We start from the raw sequence: 21754 nt of genomic DNA on the forward strand, positions 1-21754 counted from the left end.
TTGACTGTATCATAACTATTCCAACTAAAGCAATACAATAATTGCTGTTCAATTTACACTGTACTGTATTTTACCTTGTGGCTGGACGACTCTACAAATGTTTAGCGAGAAAACTGGTTTATTTACTTATTTATTGATATTTTGATAACAGGGTATGCAGGTTGGTTCGAAAACCCTTTTTAGCTAAGCCAACAGAGTAAATGGACTTTAAAGTATGATGAAGGAAATACATACAATAAGTATATCCAGTATGTAAATATTAGGATAATATATAAAAAAGAAAAAGAAAGTTAAGATGCTGCCATCTCTATCAGAGCAGTTGCATCTGATTAATCATATATACTCGATCTATAATCAGTAACATGAGGAAATGCTACCCTAATTTTTTTTCCTGTGAAACAACAGTAATTTGGATTCATAATGACACTTGGTTTGAAGAATCAGATCCTTAGCTCTAGTGGGGTTGATTTTGTATCTCGTAATAGAAAAAAAATATTGCTTTAATACAACAGTAAGAAACGGATAAGTTGAAACCAAACATAATTAACATTATGTCATTAATGCAAGAAAATAATAAAATATTGACCTTCATCATAAATAGGATAGATGTTAATTTCTGCATGCATCTCACAGAGGATTAGGTTCACTGCAAGTAAAAATATCGGTATCACCTTTAACTTTTATTTATTTTTTTATAAGGACAATTTGGCCAGTGACAATAATGGATCAAACCAATTTAGATTACAGTTTAAGATCTGACAGAGCCAGAATAAACATGCAGCTAAAGTTTTTGCAAATTCTTTATAAAATTCATCAAGAAGAAAATTCAACCCCAGAGTGTTCTTGTGTGGAAAGGTATGAATCACTTTTGTGATTCTTTGAGAAATGATTTTAAAATCCATAAAATTAATGGCTGTCTGGGAAAACAATTTTACAAACTGAGCTGTCGATTGTCTTGGTAAAGGCAAAGAAAGTCCATACATTTTGGAGAAAATTTTGAATAAAGGGTGTTACGATCTGGAATCACTCCCTGGTTAATCCATCTGAAGTATAGTATAAAATCCTGTTTTAATAAGAGTATATTTGGAGAGTTGTGAAAATCTCAAGAAAATATTTTTCTCCACATTCATCTGTATAGTATAGTATAGTATCTGTTTTTATTAATTTTGAACCGAGGGCATAGTAGCTTGTTTTTTAGAGACTATCAAATTATTTCTGTATTTCCTAAGTGGCAAATACTTCTGAAAATTAACCTATGCAAGATGGTCTGTTAAAGTTAATTGTTCAAGACACTTATCTAATTATTTTTTCTTTCTGTAGCCTTGAAGAAAGTTAAATAATAACTCCAAAATATGTGTCTTTAATGTGGCCCATATACTACAAGATGAAAGCTTGGCTGTTTCATTAAATCTCCAAATTTCCTTAACAGCTGCTACTATCTCTATATAGCTTAATAACCTTAAGATTAAAGAAAGGAATATTCATTATATTACTTACAAAATAATGATCAAAAGACAGTATAATGGGAGAGGAATCTGAAAGACATTGTGGCTTAATAACTATATGATGCATGCACAGTTTCAAGAAGAGAGGAAATAAAAACTAAACTAGTATCGGGTGTCCTTTGTATTCTTTTAGATTAAGATGAGATATGACCATTAGTTTTAGAATGTTTCACTGACAAAGTAATCTTTTAATTGTAATAAATTCAAAAAGACTAGTGACATGACTGCTGTCTTTTTCTCCATCTAATCACAGCTCAGAACTCTATTCTCTGTACAATAACCCCTTTTCCTAGTTGATAGACTACGTCTAACCTTGAGAGTCAGAAGCCTCTTTGGCTCCCTCATTAAAGTTTTGAAATGTTAAGCTGAGTGTTGTGCCTTTAACAACTGCCTCTCTGTGTTGCTTCCCAATTTCCCTTCCATAAGAAGTCTGGTATCAGTAGATAACTGGTGCTCAGATTTAGATTTAGTCTTACTACTACCAATATGAGTTTTTACCAGTGCTATTAAGTGCATTTGGAAAAGGAACATGACTTTCCTCTTACAAAGTCACTTCTTCTGCCTCTCTTTTACTATGGCCAGTTCAAGCTGATGCTTCTTTTGCAGCTGCTTGCTGTCATCCTTCAATCCTCTGTGGATTCTAGCTATCACTCGCTTTCCTCTTCTATGGCATCAAGCTATTTCATTCTCTTGGCTGCTTTTGTCTCCATGTGCATTTTAAGATCAACATGGAGAACACTGCATGGTCCTTTAGCTGCCTGCTACACACCTTCATTCTCTGTCAAGCTGTTTGAACCCTTTTGAATCATTAGCCAGTTGCACTTCAGGCATAATCTTGACTGTATCATAACTATTTCAACTAAAACAGTATCGTAATTGCTGTGCAGTGTATACTGTACTGTATTTTACCTTGTGGCTGGAAGACTTTACAAATGTTTAGTGAGAAAACAGGTTTATTTATTTATTTATTTATTTATTTATTTATTTATTTATATTTTGATAACAGGGTATGTAGGTTGGTTCAAAAACCCTTTTTAGCTAAGCCAACAGAGTAAATGGACTTTAAAGTATGATGAAGGAAATACATACAATAGGTAGATCCAGTATGTAAATATTAGGATAATATATAAAAAAGATAAAAAGTTAAGATGCTACCATCTCTGTCAGAGCAGTTGCATCTGGTTAATCATATATACTCGATCTATAATAAATAATGTGAGGAACAGTCATTGAGAAATGCCAACCTAAATTGTCTTCCTGTGATACAACAGTAATTTGGATTCATAATGAAACTTGGTGTTGAAGAAACAGATCCTTAGATCTAGTGGGGTTGATTTTGTATCTCATAATAGAAAAAAATTTGCTTTACTCAAACAGTAAGAAACAGATGAGTTGAAACCAAACATAATTAACATTATGTCATTAATGCAACAAAAAAAATAAAATATTGACTCACATCATGGATGTTAATTTCTGCATGCATCACAGAGAGGATTAGGTTCATTGCAAGTAAAAATATTCAGTATCACCTTTAACTGTCTTTTATAAGGACAATTTGGCCAGTGAAAATAATGGATCAAACCAATTTGGATTATAGCTTAAGATCTGAGAGAACCAGAATAAATATGTAGCTAAAGTTTCTGCAACTTCTTAACAAAATTCATCAGGAAGACAATTCAATTCCAAAGTGTTCTTGTGTGGAAATGATTTAAAAATCCATAAAATCAATGGCTCTCTGGGAAAACAGTTTTACAAATTGAGCTGTTGATTGGTTTGATGAAGGCAAAGAAAGTCCAAACATTTTGGAGAAAAGTTTGAATAAAGGATGTTAAGATCTGGAATCAGTCCCTGGTTAATCCATCTGAAGTATATAGTATAAAATACAGTTTTAATAAAAGTATATTTGCAGTCTGTTGTGAAAATCTCAAGAAAAATGTTCTCTCCAGATTAATTTATATAATATCTGTTTTTTATTAATTTTGAACCCTGAGGGCATAGTTTGTTTTTAGGGTCTATAAGAACAAATGCTTAAAATGTCGAACACCTCTTTGTCAACACGTTTTAAGCGAATGCTCTCTTAAGCAAAATCTGACAATGTTGAAACCGATATACTAGAAATATTTTGGTTGTCCAGCACCAATCCCCCATTTCTACATTTAATATAAATGGTAAACACAGTAAATGTCACTTGTAACAAACACCCTAAATATATGCTACAATCCTTCCTCTTTATAAACTAAATTAACTAAACATATTTACTGCCCACAGTAAATCTCTAAAATTACAGTTGAACCAAATGGAACATTGCCAAAAAACAAACCAGTTAAAATAAATACACTAATTTGTCTCTAATTTTTGCAGGGGGGGCAAGCTCTCCTGCACTCCCACACCCATGCTAACTATATATACCAACTCCGAGATCACACTGCAGTGACAAGAAGGGTATACTTGTTCATACATACCGTAGCGTGATTGCAAAATACTGTTTCGCACAAGTATGATTTCAGAGATTTACTCTCAGCAAAGTCACTTTCTGACAACTGTACTTTCTGCAACGCAAATGGAATAAAACTATACACATATATACTTACAGGCATTTTCTACATGAATCCCCTCATTTTATTTACGATAAATTAAGGTAAACATGAATAATATACACATATTTACATCACTGCTACATTTACGTGTGCTGGCCAACTATGACATTTCGAAATTAACGTTTTTGATCTTTACAGCTTTTGCTTATAACAGCATTTGCTTAAAACGTGTCGACAAAATGGTGGTCGACATTGTAAGCATTTGTTCTTATAATATAGACCCATTTTTTAGGGGCTATCAGATTGTTTCTGTATTTCCCAAGTTGCAAATACTTCTGATAATTAACCCATGCAAGATGTTCTATTATTCTTAATTGTTGAATATACTTATCTAATTATTTGTTCTTTCCTGTAACCTTGAAGAAAGTTAAATAATAACTCCAAAATATGTGTCTTAAATGTGGTCCATATACTACAAGATGAAAGCTTGGCTGTTTCATTAAATCTCCAAAATTCCTTAACAGCTGCTACTATCTCTATATAACTTAATAATCATAAGATTAAAGAAAGGAATATTCATTATATTACTTACAAAATAATGATTAAAAGACAGTACAATGGGTGAGGAATCTGAAAGACATTGTGGCATAATAACAATATCCTGCATGCACAGTTTCAAGAAGAGAGGAAATAAAAGTAAACTAGTATTGAATGTCCTTTGTATTATTTTAGATTAAGATGAGATATGACCAGTATCTTTAGAATGTTTCACTGACGATGTAATCTTTTAATTGTAATAAATTCAAAAAGACTAATAGACATATTTATTTCCTCTACTCCTCTTGCCCAAATGAGCATTAAAGTCCCTGACAAGGATTATATTTTTTCAATCCAATTGCTTCAGCCCATCATATAAGGCATTTAGTAACAGGTCATATCCAACAATCAAGCCTATTACAGAAGTAAAATTCTTAAAATGTAGCTAGCAGACGTCTAAATTTTTTCATCTTGAAAAGTACCCAAGTTAATAAAAGCCAATGAAAACTAAATTATAGATACTCTAGACAACTTGTCTTTAATTAATTGGATTAAACTCAGCATAAGAAAAAGCTTTACATCCTGTTTTGATATTACGTCTGTCTAATGAAAGGTGAAATTCTTGCAAGCCAACAATAAGTGATAAAATCTAATATAAACAAAAAAAAGATCAAGTTGCACTTTTTGGAGTGGTGGTTAAAGCTATTAATACTAATGGCATTAATCCTAATATTATTTTAAATAGTCAATTTCCCAAAACATCAAAAGAGTCTGCACCAACCCTTCAAAAAGTTTTTTTTCCATAAATAATGCTGAGTAGAGTGTCATGGCTAGTGAGATTTCTCACCATGCCTACAAGCGTATGACAGCACCTTAAAAATATGAAGTTTAGCATGAGTTTCTATAACTGACAGAAATTTAAAAATAAATCCTTGTATGAATACACAACATTGCTGGAACACTAAATCTTGAAAATGTTCACTTCAGCGAGACAGTTTTGCACAGTAAATCAAATGGTCTTTTCTTAGTTACTACTTCAGGTGGCAAGTCTTAATATATATTAACAAATGGATGGTTAAATAGAAAATATAACTTTTTTCATGGTATAATAAAGCACTTTCTTCTTCATTAAAGTTTTAAAATGGGCAATAAATGTTTAGTTCTGTCCTGATTGAAGTGGAGCTAAATGATGTGCAAGATCTGTCCCCACAGGAAATAAAGAATTATCCTGAACAGAAATCACTCACAGTCTGAATCCAGCCTACAGACACACACAACCAACAAGCAATACACCTTACACTCCATCCCAGCCCCACACTCTGGCAGCCTCTTCCCAATGATTTTAAGGAAATCTTCTCTTATGTTAAATTCTGAAACCAAGTTAAAAACTTCCTATACAGTAAATCCAAATGCACTTGTCCCAAAAAAGGACTGCAGATCTCTTATACACTATCCTCCCATATTTCCCAACTAACCATACCATTTACTATTAAGTGATTTTGCTGTAAGTAATATTAATTACTGTGCTGCAAAAATGGTAGAAAATTAGGCACCATGACAATGTTCTTTGATTGCCTGTCAACTTTCCATATATGAAAATGTCCACCATGTCAGCTTTATTTGATCATGTGTGTAATACTGTGTATATGTTAACATTTCTATGCTTTTCCAAATTATTGTCTTTCATGTACAAACTGTTAACTCCTTCACTCAGGCTGTGTGTGAAAATAGTCAATTACTGATCAGTGCACTAATATAAATTGTTTCCAAGATATCCCACCAATCTTAATTTAACGTTATTGTAGTGGGATGATGATATGCATTGCCCAGTACATTTCCTGCATCTATACTTGGTCCTTCTTGTAACAATTATACTACAGTACCTGAAAAAGCATGTCCCATGTAGTGGCCAGGTTTTCATTTCTTCATCAAACTTGCTGCCCATAAGTTTCTAACATGGTACTGCCACCCCCTATATGGGAAGTTTGACTTTCTAGTAATTGAGATTTTGAATCCCTTAATCTGACTTCAGATGACATGCCTTAAAACATTTGTGAATACTGATTTTTCTCTAGAGGTAACTGAATCCACGAGTTTGTCATCAGGTCATCATGTCTGTTTAACAATGGAGAGGGTGTACATGATAGGGTTACTGCTCCTTCAGCTTCTGATTGGACAGTCCAGTGTCATGTATATATTAGCACTGGGGCTCTGCAGTCATACAAACTGTAGTATATTGCCCTGAAAATAATGCCTTTGTACTGAGAGAGGCTGGTGAAATATATTTTCAAGCAGTGTCTCAGGATCTGTATCTGAGTCAGGAAACTGATTACTCTGCTGATCCTGAGGGATTGCCTGTTTGCATGTCACAAGTTGTCACATTTGTCTTCTATTCATCTCTTAGAAGGGGATTGATCAAATGAAATGTGTTAGCTTTAGCTTGAGTCTTAAAACTAATTAAAGATGCATGTTAAATGTCAGATGTCAGTTACCAAATGCTCCAACCATGTTTTATGCTTCCATGTCACCTCCTAACTCTATAAATACCATCCCCTCACCCCACAGGCAGCTCACCAGCTGCTTCCTCAACTGTTGTGTATTTCTATTTATATGTTCACTGCTATATTGAAAGGTCCTGGAAATTTTACATTTGATTTATACTGCAGAATACCACAATGAATGTGACTCATAGTGCTTTATTCAAATTTGAACCAAACTGGCAGTTCTTTGTATATTGCTCCAACTTTGCTAGATGGTGTGACACAGTTTAAATGGCCTTCTACTTGAAATGATTAAAGCAAATTTTTTCTGGTACTGGCAACAGTTTGTGCTGGAATTTTCAGTGATTTATTTTATAAATTCTTCCTTTGGTTTGTGTAGCTAAACCTGGTTCTGAAATAACCCATACATGGAAGCATCCATTAAGATGAGAAATGCCACCATGTGCTTTATTTCAGGAATGCTACTTACCAAGAAAGACTATTTCTCTCACCATGTGCTTTATTTCAGGAATGTTGCTTACTAAGAAAGGCTATTTTTCTCAGTGTCTACTAGCAATGACTCCAAGCTGTGTTAAATTTGTTAGTTCTCCCCAAATTAGTAATTGCTATTACAGATATATCTTATTTAACCATGTCAACATTTGTTTTGGATGAATGCACTGTCCTGAGAAAGAACAAATAAGATGACCTTTGCCCTACAAGCATGTTTAATTGTTTGAGGCTGTGCTCAAGTGTAGTCACAATTTAGACTACAGCCAAGCTATCTTTTATTCGTGCCCAATATTGCCATAACACTGAACAGAATGCTCACTATGTAACTTTGTCCAAAATAATGTACACATTTTATTTCTAACGGTATCCACAGGATGTTTTTCAGTCATACTTAACCTAGAATCTTGTAAGATAGTCCTTAACTGTCCATAGCAAATTCTGTCCTTGCAGTTCAACTGGCTCTTAAATATTTCCGGATGAAGAAATTCATTGATAGCGGTGTGCCATACCATAGTTAGAGAGCAAGAAAAACAAAACAGTAATGAAAGGGCTGCAGATGTTTTTCTCTATCTAGCACAGTCTATAGGTGGATGCCATGTCCAGAGAACACGTGCAGAGACTATTGTGATAAAATTATTGTAAACGGAGTACATATACCTAGTTTAACATTATAGGAATACAGTATTCCAATTCAATGTGGTCTGAGCTGCAGTCTGTACAACTCGGGATTATATTCACTGAGGCACTTTCTTGGGGTTAAAACCCATCCATCTTCTGAAGGACAGTCCTGATTTGGACAGTGTCCTGAAAAAAACTATGGGGAGAATTCATAAATGTTACAGTGACCTGTACACCTTGTGTACATGTTGCAGTAACCATTTTGATTTCAGAGACAGTCCTAATATGGTGTTACAGTCCTCTAACTCAAAGACATGCAGCACTGTGTAGGGCTGGCTACACAGCCTTGCTGTTTGCTAATGAAGAAGACTGGGGGACAGGCATATTCTTATTAGCCATGTGCTGTCTCTCTCTCTCTCTCTCTCTCCTGGATCCACCTCCTGGAAGGCATCTATGTGTCAAATGATTTAGTAAATTGCTCATACATGTAGATCAGCATTCTTAGCCTCACCACATCATGAGAACACACCCAAAAAGCCATGTTTATCTACGGACATTTAAAGTAATTTGGGGATTGTGGTCTGGTTTATCAATAGCTATCAGGGATAATAGACTTGTACCGTAATGGCACCAAGAGCAGTATGGGAATCAGGGAAGGAGGGAAATACTAGCCAGCAGGGATAACACATTTATGTCATAATGGAAACAAGAACTGTACAGGGATTGGGCAATGGTGAAACACTAGCTACAAGGGATAATACATTTGGACCATAACAGCACCAACAGCAGTACAGGGATCAGGGATTAGGGGAAACACTAGTCACCAAGGAGTACTCTAATGTCTTGGGCCTAAACAGCATGTAAACTTAGGGAAAGGCATGGGGACTGTGGTGAGAGTGACTGAAGGGTGATGTCATTGCCTGCATAACATTTGCACAGCAGTTAACTTCTGTAATGTGATCAGCAAAGACACCTCAGCCACAAACCAAACCAGTAGCAACTGTGATTCAGAGGCATGCAAATTTGCTGATAATGAGGTCTTTCCTCATCATGGCTATCATGTCCTTGAATCACAAAATATCACATCATGCGAGCAGGGTCTTTTTTTATTACAATCTGTATGGTGTGCACCAATCTCTTTTGTGAATCCTAGTGTGCAAGAAATGGCAAATGTCATGATATTTGGAAGAAAAATGTTTTCTGATTTCTGTCTAAATGTTGCAGATATTGATATGGCAACTAAAACACCTTAACATGATATGATACAACTACAATTTTGCAACAGTGAACCTCTATTCTGGTAATAAATTGAAATTAATACATTTGTATTGAGTGTATCTTTGGCTGGTCATGCCTATTTTCATTTTTGGTAAGAAATATTTCATTTTAGGAAGATGAAACAAGACAATGCTATTTAGTAGAGCTAACTAAAATTAGAGGCAGTGTAGTACAACTTTCCGTGGTTGATAAATGATCTAAAATGCTCTGCTCTGTGTCTATATACTGCTGACAGAGGCAACATGAGAAATTTACATTTTTTTTATTATTTACCATTTGTTAACTGGGGAGGTAGCCTAGTCCGGCCAGACTTCAGGCTAAAGGCATATATCATTTCACAGAGTAAAGGTACAGAGTTCTACATGTTAGACAATTGACATAATCTAAATAAAATGTTTATTAATTGCAGTAAGTCAGTGTTAGAGTCAAGCAAAATGCAATAAGTATGCACTCCTACCTGAATTTTATATGTAAAGTACTAAATTAAATAATAAACATAAGTCAATATAATATAGTTCAGTTTGCATACATATGTATATAAATGTCACCATATACCTGTTTTAGAAGAACTGCTATATTGTGTTATGAAATTGTGTAACAGTCTCTGTAGTCCCACACAGTGTCATTTCTGACATACTACCATATGTAAAAACTAGAAGAAAAACCTAGCCAAGCTAGAGTTTTCAGTGTGTGATACCTTAAACCTCCTGTAACAGATACCCATGGGATATTTGCAAATACAGCTATATGGCTTCTGAATGTCCATGACTTTTTCCTTTTTAACTCTTTATGGACAGATTCAGGCCAACATACTACCAATACCAATACCAATACTACCATATGCTTCCTTTCATTTTCTGCTAGTAGGGTAGACTGGCTCATTCAGTTCAGGATTTGTGGGGAGTCAAAGTCTATCCCATACACAGAGGTGTAAGGAAGAGAACTAATCTGTGATGGAACACCAGCCCATTGCAAGATGCAGCCACATGTACATTTGCACATACACATGCACATATGCCGTGCACACACACAAACAAACACATACACACCAATGTACACCGATGGGCAATGCAGAGGATTGCTATTTGACATAACAGCATGCCTTTCTGATGTGGAAAGAAACTGGCATGCCCATGAAAAGCAAACACAGACACATGGAGGACAGATTCAGCAAAGAAGACACCTCAGCCACAAACCAAACCAGGAACCAAATGAGAAAAAGTGATGGTGGTCCAGGGAGCACACAAGTCCAGTATAAACCACACAGCTAGTAGCAACCACCAAGGATTTATTGAGCAAAAACAACAGTCAAGCGCTTTTGGCTCACATCAAGACTTCATCAGAACTGCAGTAATCACATAAATCACACAATATAAAAGAAAATACTATAGTCATGTGGTTAAAACTGACCAATACAAATAATGCTTAAAAATTAATTAAAAACTTGAAAATATAATGACAGTTTGAAACAGTGTGTATGAGTGAAAAAACAGTGCCAAACATGTTACAACAATATATATACAACGAATTACTAAAAATTATAAAAATGACTGATGAATTACCCCTCCGTACTTTTCAGTTTTAGGATTGGGGTAATGGAACAGCAGTCATTGAGCCCAGGGGGAGTAAGGGCATCACAGATCAAAATCTAGATTAATTCCTTTCTGTTCACGTGTTCTGTGCTAAAACCCCTTGCATCCCATTCCATATACTCCAACACTACAAACTTGAAGTGGTAGTCAGGAGAAGCTGAGATATGCCTATACAAGGCATTGGTATTTTTACCTTTCTTGATGTCATTCAAGTGTTCATAAATTCTTTCTTTCAGCTTACAAGTCTTTCCAATGTAGAATGCCTTACAACATTGACAAAGAGTGCCATATACCACCCTCTTGGATACACAATTGAAGTGTTTTTTTTTTTACCTTAAATTTCCTATTCCTAATGAAAAATGAGTCGCTCAATAAAATATGCTGACAATAATTGCAATGATTGCATTTGTACATGCCCTTAGATCTACTTGAACAACTCACATCACATTTAATTTCTAAAATGTTCTTAAAAGACTTGCCCCTTCTGAACAAAACCTTTGGCTTGACCACAAACAATTCTTTGCCTTCATTGATACTCATCACAATTGGCCAAAAATTACAAACTGTGCCCACTACATCATAGATGTTAACTGAAAAGGTGATAATTAGTGAACATTCAAAAGGGACAACTGATGGTTGTGTTTCTTTGACAAGCTATTACCAACCAAATGGCCATCGGTTTGACCACCAGGAATAGGTAGTAGTGGTTTGTAAAAAACATTCCTCCTCTTACCCTGGACTTCTTCCATAATACTGTCCAATAACTCATGGGGGTAACCTCTTTTAAAGAACATGACAGTCAATTTGTCTATTTCAACAGTAAGGTGGCATCACCAGAAATCATGCGAGCAACTCTGACCAACTGCCCCTTGACCACAGCCTTCTTTTGAAATTATGGATGCCAACTACCAAATGGAGGTAAGAGTTGGAAAAAAGTTTTTTTTATGGTAGATGTTGGAACAAAAACAGTTTCTTGAATAAACCTTGGTTACCAATACACCCAAATAGGCCATTGAATCATGATCAAACGTATGGCTAAACTTTAGGAAAGATGTACTACCATTGATATACTCGAGAAATTCATTCAATTTTGTGGCAGAGTCATCCCAGATGGAAATATTGTCCAGGAAATGAATATAGAATGGCCAACATTCAGCAAAGAGACTATTAAATACATATTGCTTCTCCCAATAGGCCACGACCAAGTTGGCAAAGCTTGAGGCGCAAGAAGCCCCCGTGGCTACCCCACTCAACTGTTTAAACACCTAGCCTTCAAAATAAAGAATGTTATTGGTCAAAACCAGATCCATAAGTGTACAAGCCATATTAATGTTATCATTCAACAACAGTCCTATGTCAGAAAGAATACTTTCCAACCACTCCAACCCTACCTAGTGGGGAATGACAGAATATGAATTTTGGACATCTATTGTGGCCAAAATACAATCACCTGAGAACCTGAGCTTCGCTAGCCTGGTCAAAAAATCCCAAGAATCCTTACAAATATGTGGGACTTCAGTGACTGATGGTTTTAGGAGTCTGTCGACATATTTGGCTATGTAGAAGGTCTTGCTTCTACCCGTATCCACTATGGGTCTCAAAGGTGGATTTTGAAGATCTTTATGGATTTTGAGTATCCCAAGGATGCCCACTATCCATAGTTGGGAGGATGTCTTTAAGTAAAGTGTTTTTTTGTGATGTTACTTTTGTCTGAGGAAGTACAGGTATTACCCTGTACAAAACCACTTACATTACTGTGTTCCAATAAATAACAGATTTGTTTTTTACTTTGAGTGCTTCTCGTCCATTGTCATTCTTGTTTCCTTCTGCAATTTGTTTCATTCCCCCACCCTTGTCCAATTTCATTATCCTGATACTCTTGTTGCTACATAATTTTTTAAACAACAATGCCTCCTCACTGGATAAGTTATAATCTCTAGCTGTTTTTTTAGAAAAAGATTTCTGAATTTCTAATTCACACATTTTCTCAAAGAGAAGCCGCGGTGGTACAGCAGTAGCGTTGTTACCTCACAGCAAGAGGTTATTCTCAGCCTGACTTGGGAGTGCCTTCTGTGTGGAGTCTGCATGTCCTACCCGCAGTTGGGTAGCATTCGAAAGACATGCGTGCTTAAATGGGCATGCCTTCGTTGAAGGTTGGGCGTCAAGCTGGCACCTCAGCATTTCATAAAAAATCTACTGTCAATCATTAGCGGACCGGAGTTCCGCTGTGGCGACCCCTTACCGGGAAAAAGCTGAAAGACAAACAACAACAACATTTTCTCAAAGAGAGATAACCAGCTGTTTAAGGATTGGTTAAATGGACTAGCTTTTTGAGAGATTTTTTTGGGCTTGTGCCAGAGTTCAGGGAGTCAGTTTTGAACCAGAGTGCCAAATTAAGCTTATGTGTAAACAATTTTAAATCGATTAAAACCTCAGCCAAACTGGACTCCTTAGCCGGCATGAAACTCAACCCTTTGCTTAACACGTTGGCATGCTCAGTTGTAATGTTGAAACTTGAAAAGTTATATACAAGCTAAAACTAGACCCAATAAACTTGGGATACCTGTAAAGTAGGTTCAATAGCAACTATATTAACAGTGTCAAAGTGAACAATATTTGCAGCTGAATTATTCAAGGATTCAGGACAGTCATTCAGCTGTGCCTCACTAACTAACTTAACACCTGGATCCACCCTATTCACAACATCCTTTTGCGATACTCCAAAATTTGCCCCCAAGTCTGTGTCAACTGCACTACATCTGGAGAACCGACTACTAGAAATGCAAAAGTCACTAGCATCAACTTCAGCTTCACAAAGTAAATTGGTCATTGCATACGTGGTGTCATGTAAAACTTCCCCATTTTCGAATCCACTGTTCATTTCCCTTAAAGGGGAATTAACTAGTGAACAGGCTGCCATAACGTTGTGAACCCCATCAGTAGTTGTTGAACAAGTGGAACTTTCAAAATTAATTGACTTGTTTACATCCATGAATTCAAAGCATAACAATTATTATCAATATTTGCAACATTAAACATAGAAGAAATCAACTCGAAACTATCTAAAAAGTTGTCAGAGCTGAACTCATAGCTCAAGGATTGATTGTATCCACATGCTGGTGTACAGTCAACACACAATTTACAGCACTGGCTTTCACAACAAACACAATGATTCTCAAAAGTAATTCAGCTGCAAATATTGTTCACTTTGACACTGTTAATATTGTTGTTATTGAACCTGCTTTAGAGGTATCCAATTCTATTGGGTCTAGTTTTAGCTTGTTTTCTGATGTTGAAAATACGGTTACCCCTAATAATTTTGGGGAGGTACCAGTTTGTATTCAAAATGTAGATAATGATTTTTCTGTGTATAACTTTTCAAGTTTCAGCATTACAACTGAGCATGCCAAAATGTTAAGCAAAGGGTTGAGATTCGTGCCGGCTAAGGAGTCTGATTTGGCTGAGGTTTTAATCGATTTAAAATTGTTTACATGTAAGCTTAATTTGTCACTCTGGTTCAAAACTGACTCCCTGAACTCTGGCACAAGCCGGAACAAACCTCTCAAAAAAGCTAATCCATTAATCCCACCTGTAAATAGCTGGTTATCTCTCTTTGAGAAAATGTGTGAATTAGAAATTCGGAAATCTTTTTCTAAAAAAACAGCCAGAGATTATAACTTATCCAATGAGGAGGCATTGTTGGTTAAAGAATTATGTAGCAACAAGAGTATCAGGATAATGTAACTGGACAAGGGTGGGGGAATAGTTGTATTGGACATCAATGACTATAATAATCGTATGTATGAGTTGCTGTTCACCAAGACTTATGTCCAGATATCTAGGAATGAGCTCAATAGTGCCTATTCAAAAATTGATATCTCTCTTTATGACATGGTTATGCAGGGGCAAGTTAACAGTGACACATATGATTATTTACTCAATCAGCAAACAGTGGTAGCGGACATCTTAGGAATACCCAAAATCCATAAAGATCTTCAAAATCCACCTTTGAGTCCCATAGTGGATGCAGATAGAAGCAAGACCTTCTACACAGCCAAATATGTGGACAGCCTCCTAAAACCATAAGTCACTGAAGTCCCACATATTTGTAAGGATTCTTGGGATTTTTTGACTAGGTTAGCGAAGCTCAGGTTCTCAGGTGATTGTATTTTAGTCACAATAGATGTCCAAAATTTATATTGTGTCATTCCCTATAAGGTAGGTTTGGAGTGGTTGGAAAGTATTCTTTCGGACATAGGACTGTTGTTGAATAATGACATTAATACGGCTTGCACACTTATGGATCCGGTTTTGACCAAAAATTTTCTTTATTTTGAAGGCCAGTTGTATAAATAGGAGAGTGGGGTGGCCATGGGGGCTTCTTGTGCCCCAAGCTTTGCCAACTTGGTCATGGCCTATTGGGAAAAGAATTATGTATTTAATAGTCCCTTTGCCGAATGTTGGTCATTCTACATTTGTTTCCTGGATGATATTTGTATCGTCTGGGACAATTCTGCAACAAAACTGAATGAATTTCCAGAGTATGTCAATGGTAGTACATCTTTCCTAAAGTTTACCCATACATTTGATCATGATTCAATGGCCTTTTTGGGTGTATTGATAACCAAGGATTATTCGAGAAACTATTTTTCTTCTAACATCTACCGTAAAAAAACTTTTTCCAGCTCTTACCTCCATTTCGATAGTTGGCATTCACAATTTCAAAAGACAGCTGTGGTCAAGGGGCAGGTGTTCAGACTTGCTCGCATGATTTCTGATGATGCCACCTTCACTGTTGAAATAGACAAATTGATTGGCATGTTCAATAAAAGAGGTTACCCCCATGAGTTTTGGACAGTATTAAGGAAGAAGTCCAGGGTAAGAGGAGGAATGGTTTTCACAAACCACTACTACCTATTCCTGGTGGTCGAACTGATGACTATTTGGTTGGTAATAGCTTGTCCTAAGAAACACAACCATCAATTGTCCCTTTTGATCGTTCACTAATAGTCATTTTTTCAGTTAACATCTATGATGCAGTGGAGATATTGCATAACGTTTGGCCAATTGTGATGAGTATCAATGAAGGCAAAAAATTGTTTGGGGTCAAGCCAAAGGCTGTGTTCAGAAGGGGCAAGTCTTTTAAGAACCTTTTAGAAATGAAACGTGACATGAGTTGTTCAAGTAGACCTAAGGGCATGTACAAATGCAATCATTGCAATTATTGTCAGCATATTTTATTGGGCGACTCATTTTTTATCAGGAATAGGAAATTTAAGGTAAAAAACACTTCAATTGTGTATCCAAGTGGATGGTATATGGAGCTCTTTGTCAATGTTGTAAGGCATTCTACATTGGAAAGACTTGTAAGCTGAAAGAAAGAATTTATGAACACTTGAATGACATCAAAAAAGGTAAAACCACCAATGCCTTGTATAGGCATATTTCAGCTTCTCCTGACTACCACTTCAAGTTTGTAGTGTTGGACTATATGGAATGGGATGCAAGGGGTTTTAGCACAGAAGAATCCCTAAACAGAAAGGAATTAATCTGGATTTTGATGTGTGATGCTTTTACTGTCCCTGGACTCAATGAGTGCTCTTCCATTACCCCAATCGTAAAATTGAAACGTATGGAGGGGTAACTCATCAGTCATTTTTATAATGTTTTGTAATTTGTTGTATATACATTGTTGTAACATGTTTGGCACTGTTTTTTCACTTATACACACTGTTTTAAACTGTCATTATATTTTCAAGTTTTTATTTAATTTTTTAAGCATTATTTGTATTGGTCAGTTTTAACCACGACTACAGGATGTCACTTTATTTTGTGTGATTTATGTGATTACTGCAGTTCTGATGAAGCCTTGATGTCAGACAAAAGCTCTTGACTGCTGTTTTTGCTCAATAAAGTCTTGGTGGTTGCTACTAGCTGTGTGGTTTATCATGGACTTGTGTGCTCCCAAGATCTCCATCAGCTTTTCTCATTTGGTTCCTGGTTTCTCTTGTTGGATTTGTTTACAAACCAAACCAGGCAATCAAGAACCATAACGCAGCAAAGCTAACTGCTGTACCACTATGCTACCACAGCTTAACTGAAAGAACAAAACAGTGTAAAAATATTGTAGTCTTATGACTGCAGTAAACTATGTAAACCACCCATATTTTCTACCTTTGTACATATTGGTTTGATCTTTCTTAACCTAATTTCTCTTAGCTAATCACTTCTGGCTTCTGTTACTTTATAACAGGGTGGTTTGTGATGAATCTGGTATGGAAGCTACTTTCTTTTACTTTCTAATGTACTAACAAGAAGTACAACAATGTGTAAAAGCCAATGACCAGGTACATTTGATTTACCTTATAAGCTAGTCCCCAAACTGCAGGTCGTCCCACAAATACAGCTCTTGCACCAAGTGCCAGAGCTTTCAGGGCATCGGCACCATTTCTTACCCCTCCATCCAGGAATACTTCAACTTTGCCTTCAGTTGCTTCAATGATTTCTGGCAAGGCTTCAATCTGAAATATATACAAACTGTTAAACACATGAACAAATAATGAGAACTGACACAGATCACATGACATTTTCATTTTCTAGAATAACTATGAAAAAGTAATTTTAGGAACACAAATGATCATATAGGCTAACGTAGATATGGTTTTACTGGCACAGTGCTAGCTGCAATTGAAGTTTTTAAGGCCAGCGATGTGTCCTACAATGATAATTGGTGGCACATTATACCACCTTATAATCACACTCTACCAAGAGTGAGAGTTGAGTGGATTGTAGGTTTATCTAGATGGAAGCAACAAAAACACTGCAAGGATGAGAAGGGATTGAACATTTACATTTTCTGGCATTACCTGTGATGTATTATTTGACTCTACAGAGTGCACCAAGCTTTTGGTGGGTATTTTTTACTACTCGTTTTATGTGATGAGCAAATTTTAAGCTTCCTTCAATAGTGACTCATAGAAGCTTAGTCTGTCTTACTACTTCTACGTTGGTATTGTTAGAAGAAGTGATTTTTAAAATATTTTTGTAGTCAGTTGAATGGTTTGGGGTAAATAGGACATCATTTTTTTTTGTTTTGTTTTTTTTTTTTTAGGATTAAGGAGCAGCTGTGTATCAGACAGACAGGCCTCTATGGTGGAGAAAAACTCTTGTGTAAGTTGTTTTAATTTTGCTATGTGTTAGCAGCTCAGATGATTGCTGAGTTGTCTGCATACTGTATGATAGTGGCTTGTTTAAAAGTTAGGTGGAGATCACTAATGAATATACTGAATAAAAGTCGACTTAAACTGGATCCCATAGGGACACCCACTGTAATAGGAAGGAAAACTATGTCATTTTGCTATTTTACTGCATGTTCCTATTTGAGAGACAACTGGAGAACCAAGATGGTGAAGTTTCATATATTCCTAGGCAAGCTACTTTGTGAAGCAATTTCTGATGGGATACCATGTTGAAAGCTTCTGATAAATCTAGGAAAAGTGCTGAGAATAAGTTCACAGAGTTTTGATATTGGTTAACAGACGTAATAAAACTAAGAAAGCTATACATGTACTATGAAAAGGACAGAAACCATGCTGTGTAGGTAAAAGGAGGCAACTGTCAGTGAAAAAGCTAAGGAGTTGAGACTGGATACAATTCTCCAGAATCTTTAAGAGTGGAGACAGTATGGCTATATGCCTGAAGTTTGATTGTTCACTTGCATTTCCGCTGCTATGGAGAGAAAGACTGTAGTACCTTTTCCATAGAGATGAGACATAGCTTTCAGTGATGGAGCAGTTAAATAGAAATGAGACAGGAAAAGATATGGAATCATCAACATTTTTAAGTACTCATATGTCATGTTATCAGGGTAAGGGGGCAGGTTTTAAAGTTAGTAATAGTCTTTGATTATAGCAATTGAAACAGGTTTGAGTGCAACTGTTTTGGGAGATAACAAGGATGGAGAAAATGTGTTCCTAACTGTGCCAAGGGTTTAATAAGAGAGGTTAATGTTTGTATAAAGTGGGTATTTACTGGCTATGCTGTCAGTATTGCTAGATGATATAGGTGTAGGCTGTGTTGGTGTATCGGGTTTTAACAGATGGTTAATTGGTAGTCCATAAAGCTTTGGGGGTGTTATAATTTGTTGCCTGTATATTAGCATAGTCGCTTTTTATCAGTTTCAATTTTATTTTTTTTTTTTGGAGTTTCTGAGATATTTATACTACTGATGTACAATTATGGTTTTAACTTGCTTCCATTTTTCTAGACTATGTCTCTCTCTTTCATGAGCAATTTAGAACTTTTTGAAAGCTAGGGTGTTGGATTCAATTTAATTATTTTGGTTCTTGTTTAGGGTTTTTCTTTTAAAATGTTTAGGAAAATTGAACTGAACAGTTTCATCAAGTGGAAGGGTATGAAGAGCTCAGCAGTTGATTGATTTTAGTGCAATGATGAATTGAACCTTACCAGAAGAGGAAAGGTAACAAGCACGTTTGTACCAATGCCATTTTGGATTAGGTTTATAATATCTTATTGTGAAGATAGCTAGGTAATCACTTAAGGTATCTGGGAACGCAAATGCTGAGATAATTTTGTTTGGGATATTAGAGAGAATTCAATCTAGAGTACAGGAGTGTGGGAGCTGAAATAAGCTGGTTGAAACCATATAGATTAATGACATTAGAAGGACTGTTACTGTCAATAGCCTGCTAATTAATATTCAGGTCTCCCATTATGATTGTGTCCAATGAGATGTTGCTTGGTTCCTAGGACAGACGTTTTTCAGCAGTAACAGTGTTATTTCCTGGGGGAAGTAAGCTCCTACAATGCAAAGGCTTTTGTGACCATTAATTTGGAAGGATGCTATAATTATTTCAGCATTGAAGAGTGGGGATGTTGTCATATGAGATCTAGAGAGAGTTGATTGATGCATTCTTGTAGATAGTGGCTACCCCATCATCTTTTTTTATTGGTTCTGTCAAGCGATACAGTGCTATATCCCTGAGGTAAGATTTCTTCATTTTGTATTTTTTAAGCCAAGTTTCTAGGCCTACTAGTATATATGGGGAGTAATAGGCTACCTAGGCATGCACATCGGCAAGTTTGTTTCTTATATATCTAAGATTGGATGTATAGGTGGAGACCATATGTCTCTGACGGATGACTATTTTGTGATGTGGCAGACTTGGTATTTTGTTGAGTGGTTGCAGGACCTGTGTTAGGATCAGAGCCACCCCATATTTTCAAGTGAAAAGACTGCACGGAGTATGTAAAAGAGTGTTTGAATTTCTGTCTTGGTCTAGTTACCTATCTGTTGATTATGTGGTTATGGGTATAATACTTTATTTCAAAGAGGTCAAAATCAAGAGTGGAAGAGAGAAGGGACTATTAGTAGTAAGAGATATGTAGTGGTTGGGAGATGACTAGGGTGGGAATGTTGAGGTATACATAGAGGTAGGTGTTGGTAAGATGCACGGAAGGCATCAGTTGTGAGGGATTATAATACAATTGTGTGGAATAGTATCACTGTAGATGAGGCACGATTAAAAGTGAAATTAAAGGAAATGAAAAAGGAGGAGGAAGAGAAGTGAAAGTGAAGAGTGAAAAAATACACAGTAGTTAGAAGGAAGAAGATGTGAAGGTAAGAGGGAAAAATAATTGTAAAACTAGGAAGTAGACTGAGGGTAGTACTGGGTCAAATGTTTGCTCATCGTGATTATGTCAACATTAATAAGTACATTAAAGTACCAGTAGACTGGGCACTTAATAATGGTCTGCACTTTAGTTCAAGTAAATATAGTTATATACATTGGTAAACTCTCTACTTACAATCCTTTAAATCCAGAAGGCCATGCTTTGGAGGCAGTTGAAGAGTATAACAACCTAGGAATAACTATAATATATAAATACTTATTCAATAAATGTGTCAGCAAAGTTCACCTAACTGCATTAAGACTTGCTTAAAAACATCTCATTTACAGAAGATGATTGCTTAGTCTCACTTTACAAAACTTAAACTGAGCATTTACTCACACTAGAATCAATTCAAAGAAAATGCACTAAAAGGTTTAGAGCAGTCAGTGGTTTAAGCTACACAATGTCAGCCTTTAGGACTCTTCACCATCACATACAAGAGCTATAGAGGTAACTTTATATTAGCCTAGAATCATTAGCATATTAGATTAGTATTGTGTGTTTTGATGCACTGGGTAAGACACTGATGAAGATATAAAAAAGTTACGGACCTAAAATAGGTTTATAGATAGGTACTAGTCTAGCTGCACTTGTGGGCTATTTTAAGCATAACCAATTTCTATTTCAAGGGTGAGAATCAAACCCTGTACTTTGTGTCTATGAATTCAACACTTTTATCAATATGCCAACCTCTAACCCCCCTCACTGGTGCTCTTGTAGTCCTCCAACATTAATAGGAAGGAAGGGTAAGTATTTTAATTGCCATTTAATTGATTGAAACTTGGCAGAGAGAGTTGTGAAACTACAGAAGGGTACATTGACAGATGTCTACTGTGGAACATTTTTGTAGTAATTTGTAATGTGAGATGGTGTCAAAAGGTATCGGCAGGTGCAGGAATATACAGGAGACCAAGTTGCCTATGTATCTAGTTTAGTTGATGGCACTGATAAAATTAAGTAGGGCTGTAGCTGTGCTGTGGTTTGACTGAAAGCTATGCTGA

The 21754-nt window shown here is 36.0% G+C and overlaps 1 protein-coding gene across 1 annotated transcript in view; it reads right to left on the reverse strand.

Annotated features, from left to right (window-relative positions):
- Positions 1-21754, reverse strand: part of HAO1 (hydroxyacid oxidase 1) — a 739548-nt gene that overhangs the window by 74857 nt on the left and 642937 nt on the right. The window contains exon 6 of the mRNA XM_044056547.1: positions 17423-17581. Coding sequence (XP_043912482.1) covers positions 17423-17581 — 159 coding nt within the window. The remainder of the gene's footprint in view (positions 1-17422; positions 17582-21754) is intronic.

Source organism: Protopterus annectens, chromosome 1.part2 (genome assembly GCF_019279795.1).
Source record: "Protopterus annectens isolate FY-2018-M chromosome 1.part2, PAN1.0, whole genome shotgun sequence".
NCBI classification, from domain to species: Eukaryota; Metazoa; Chordata; order Ceratodontiformes; family Protopteridae; genus Protopterus; species Protopterus annectens.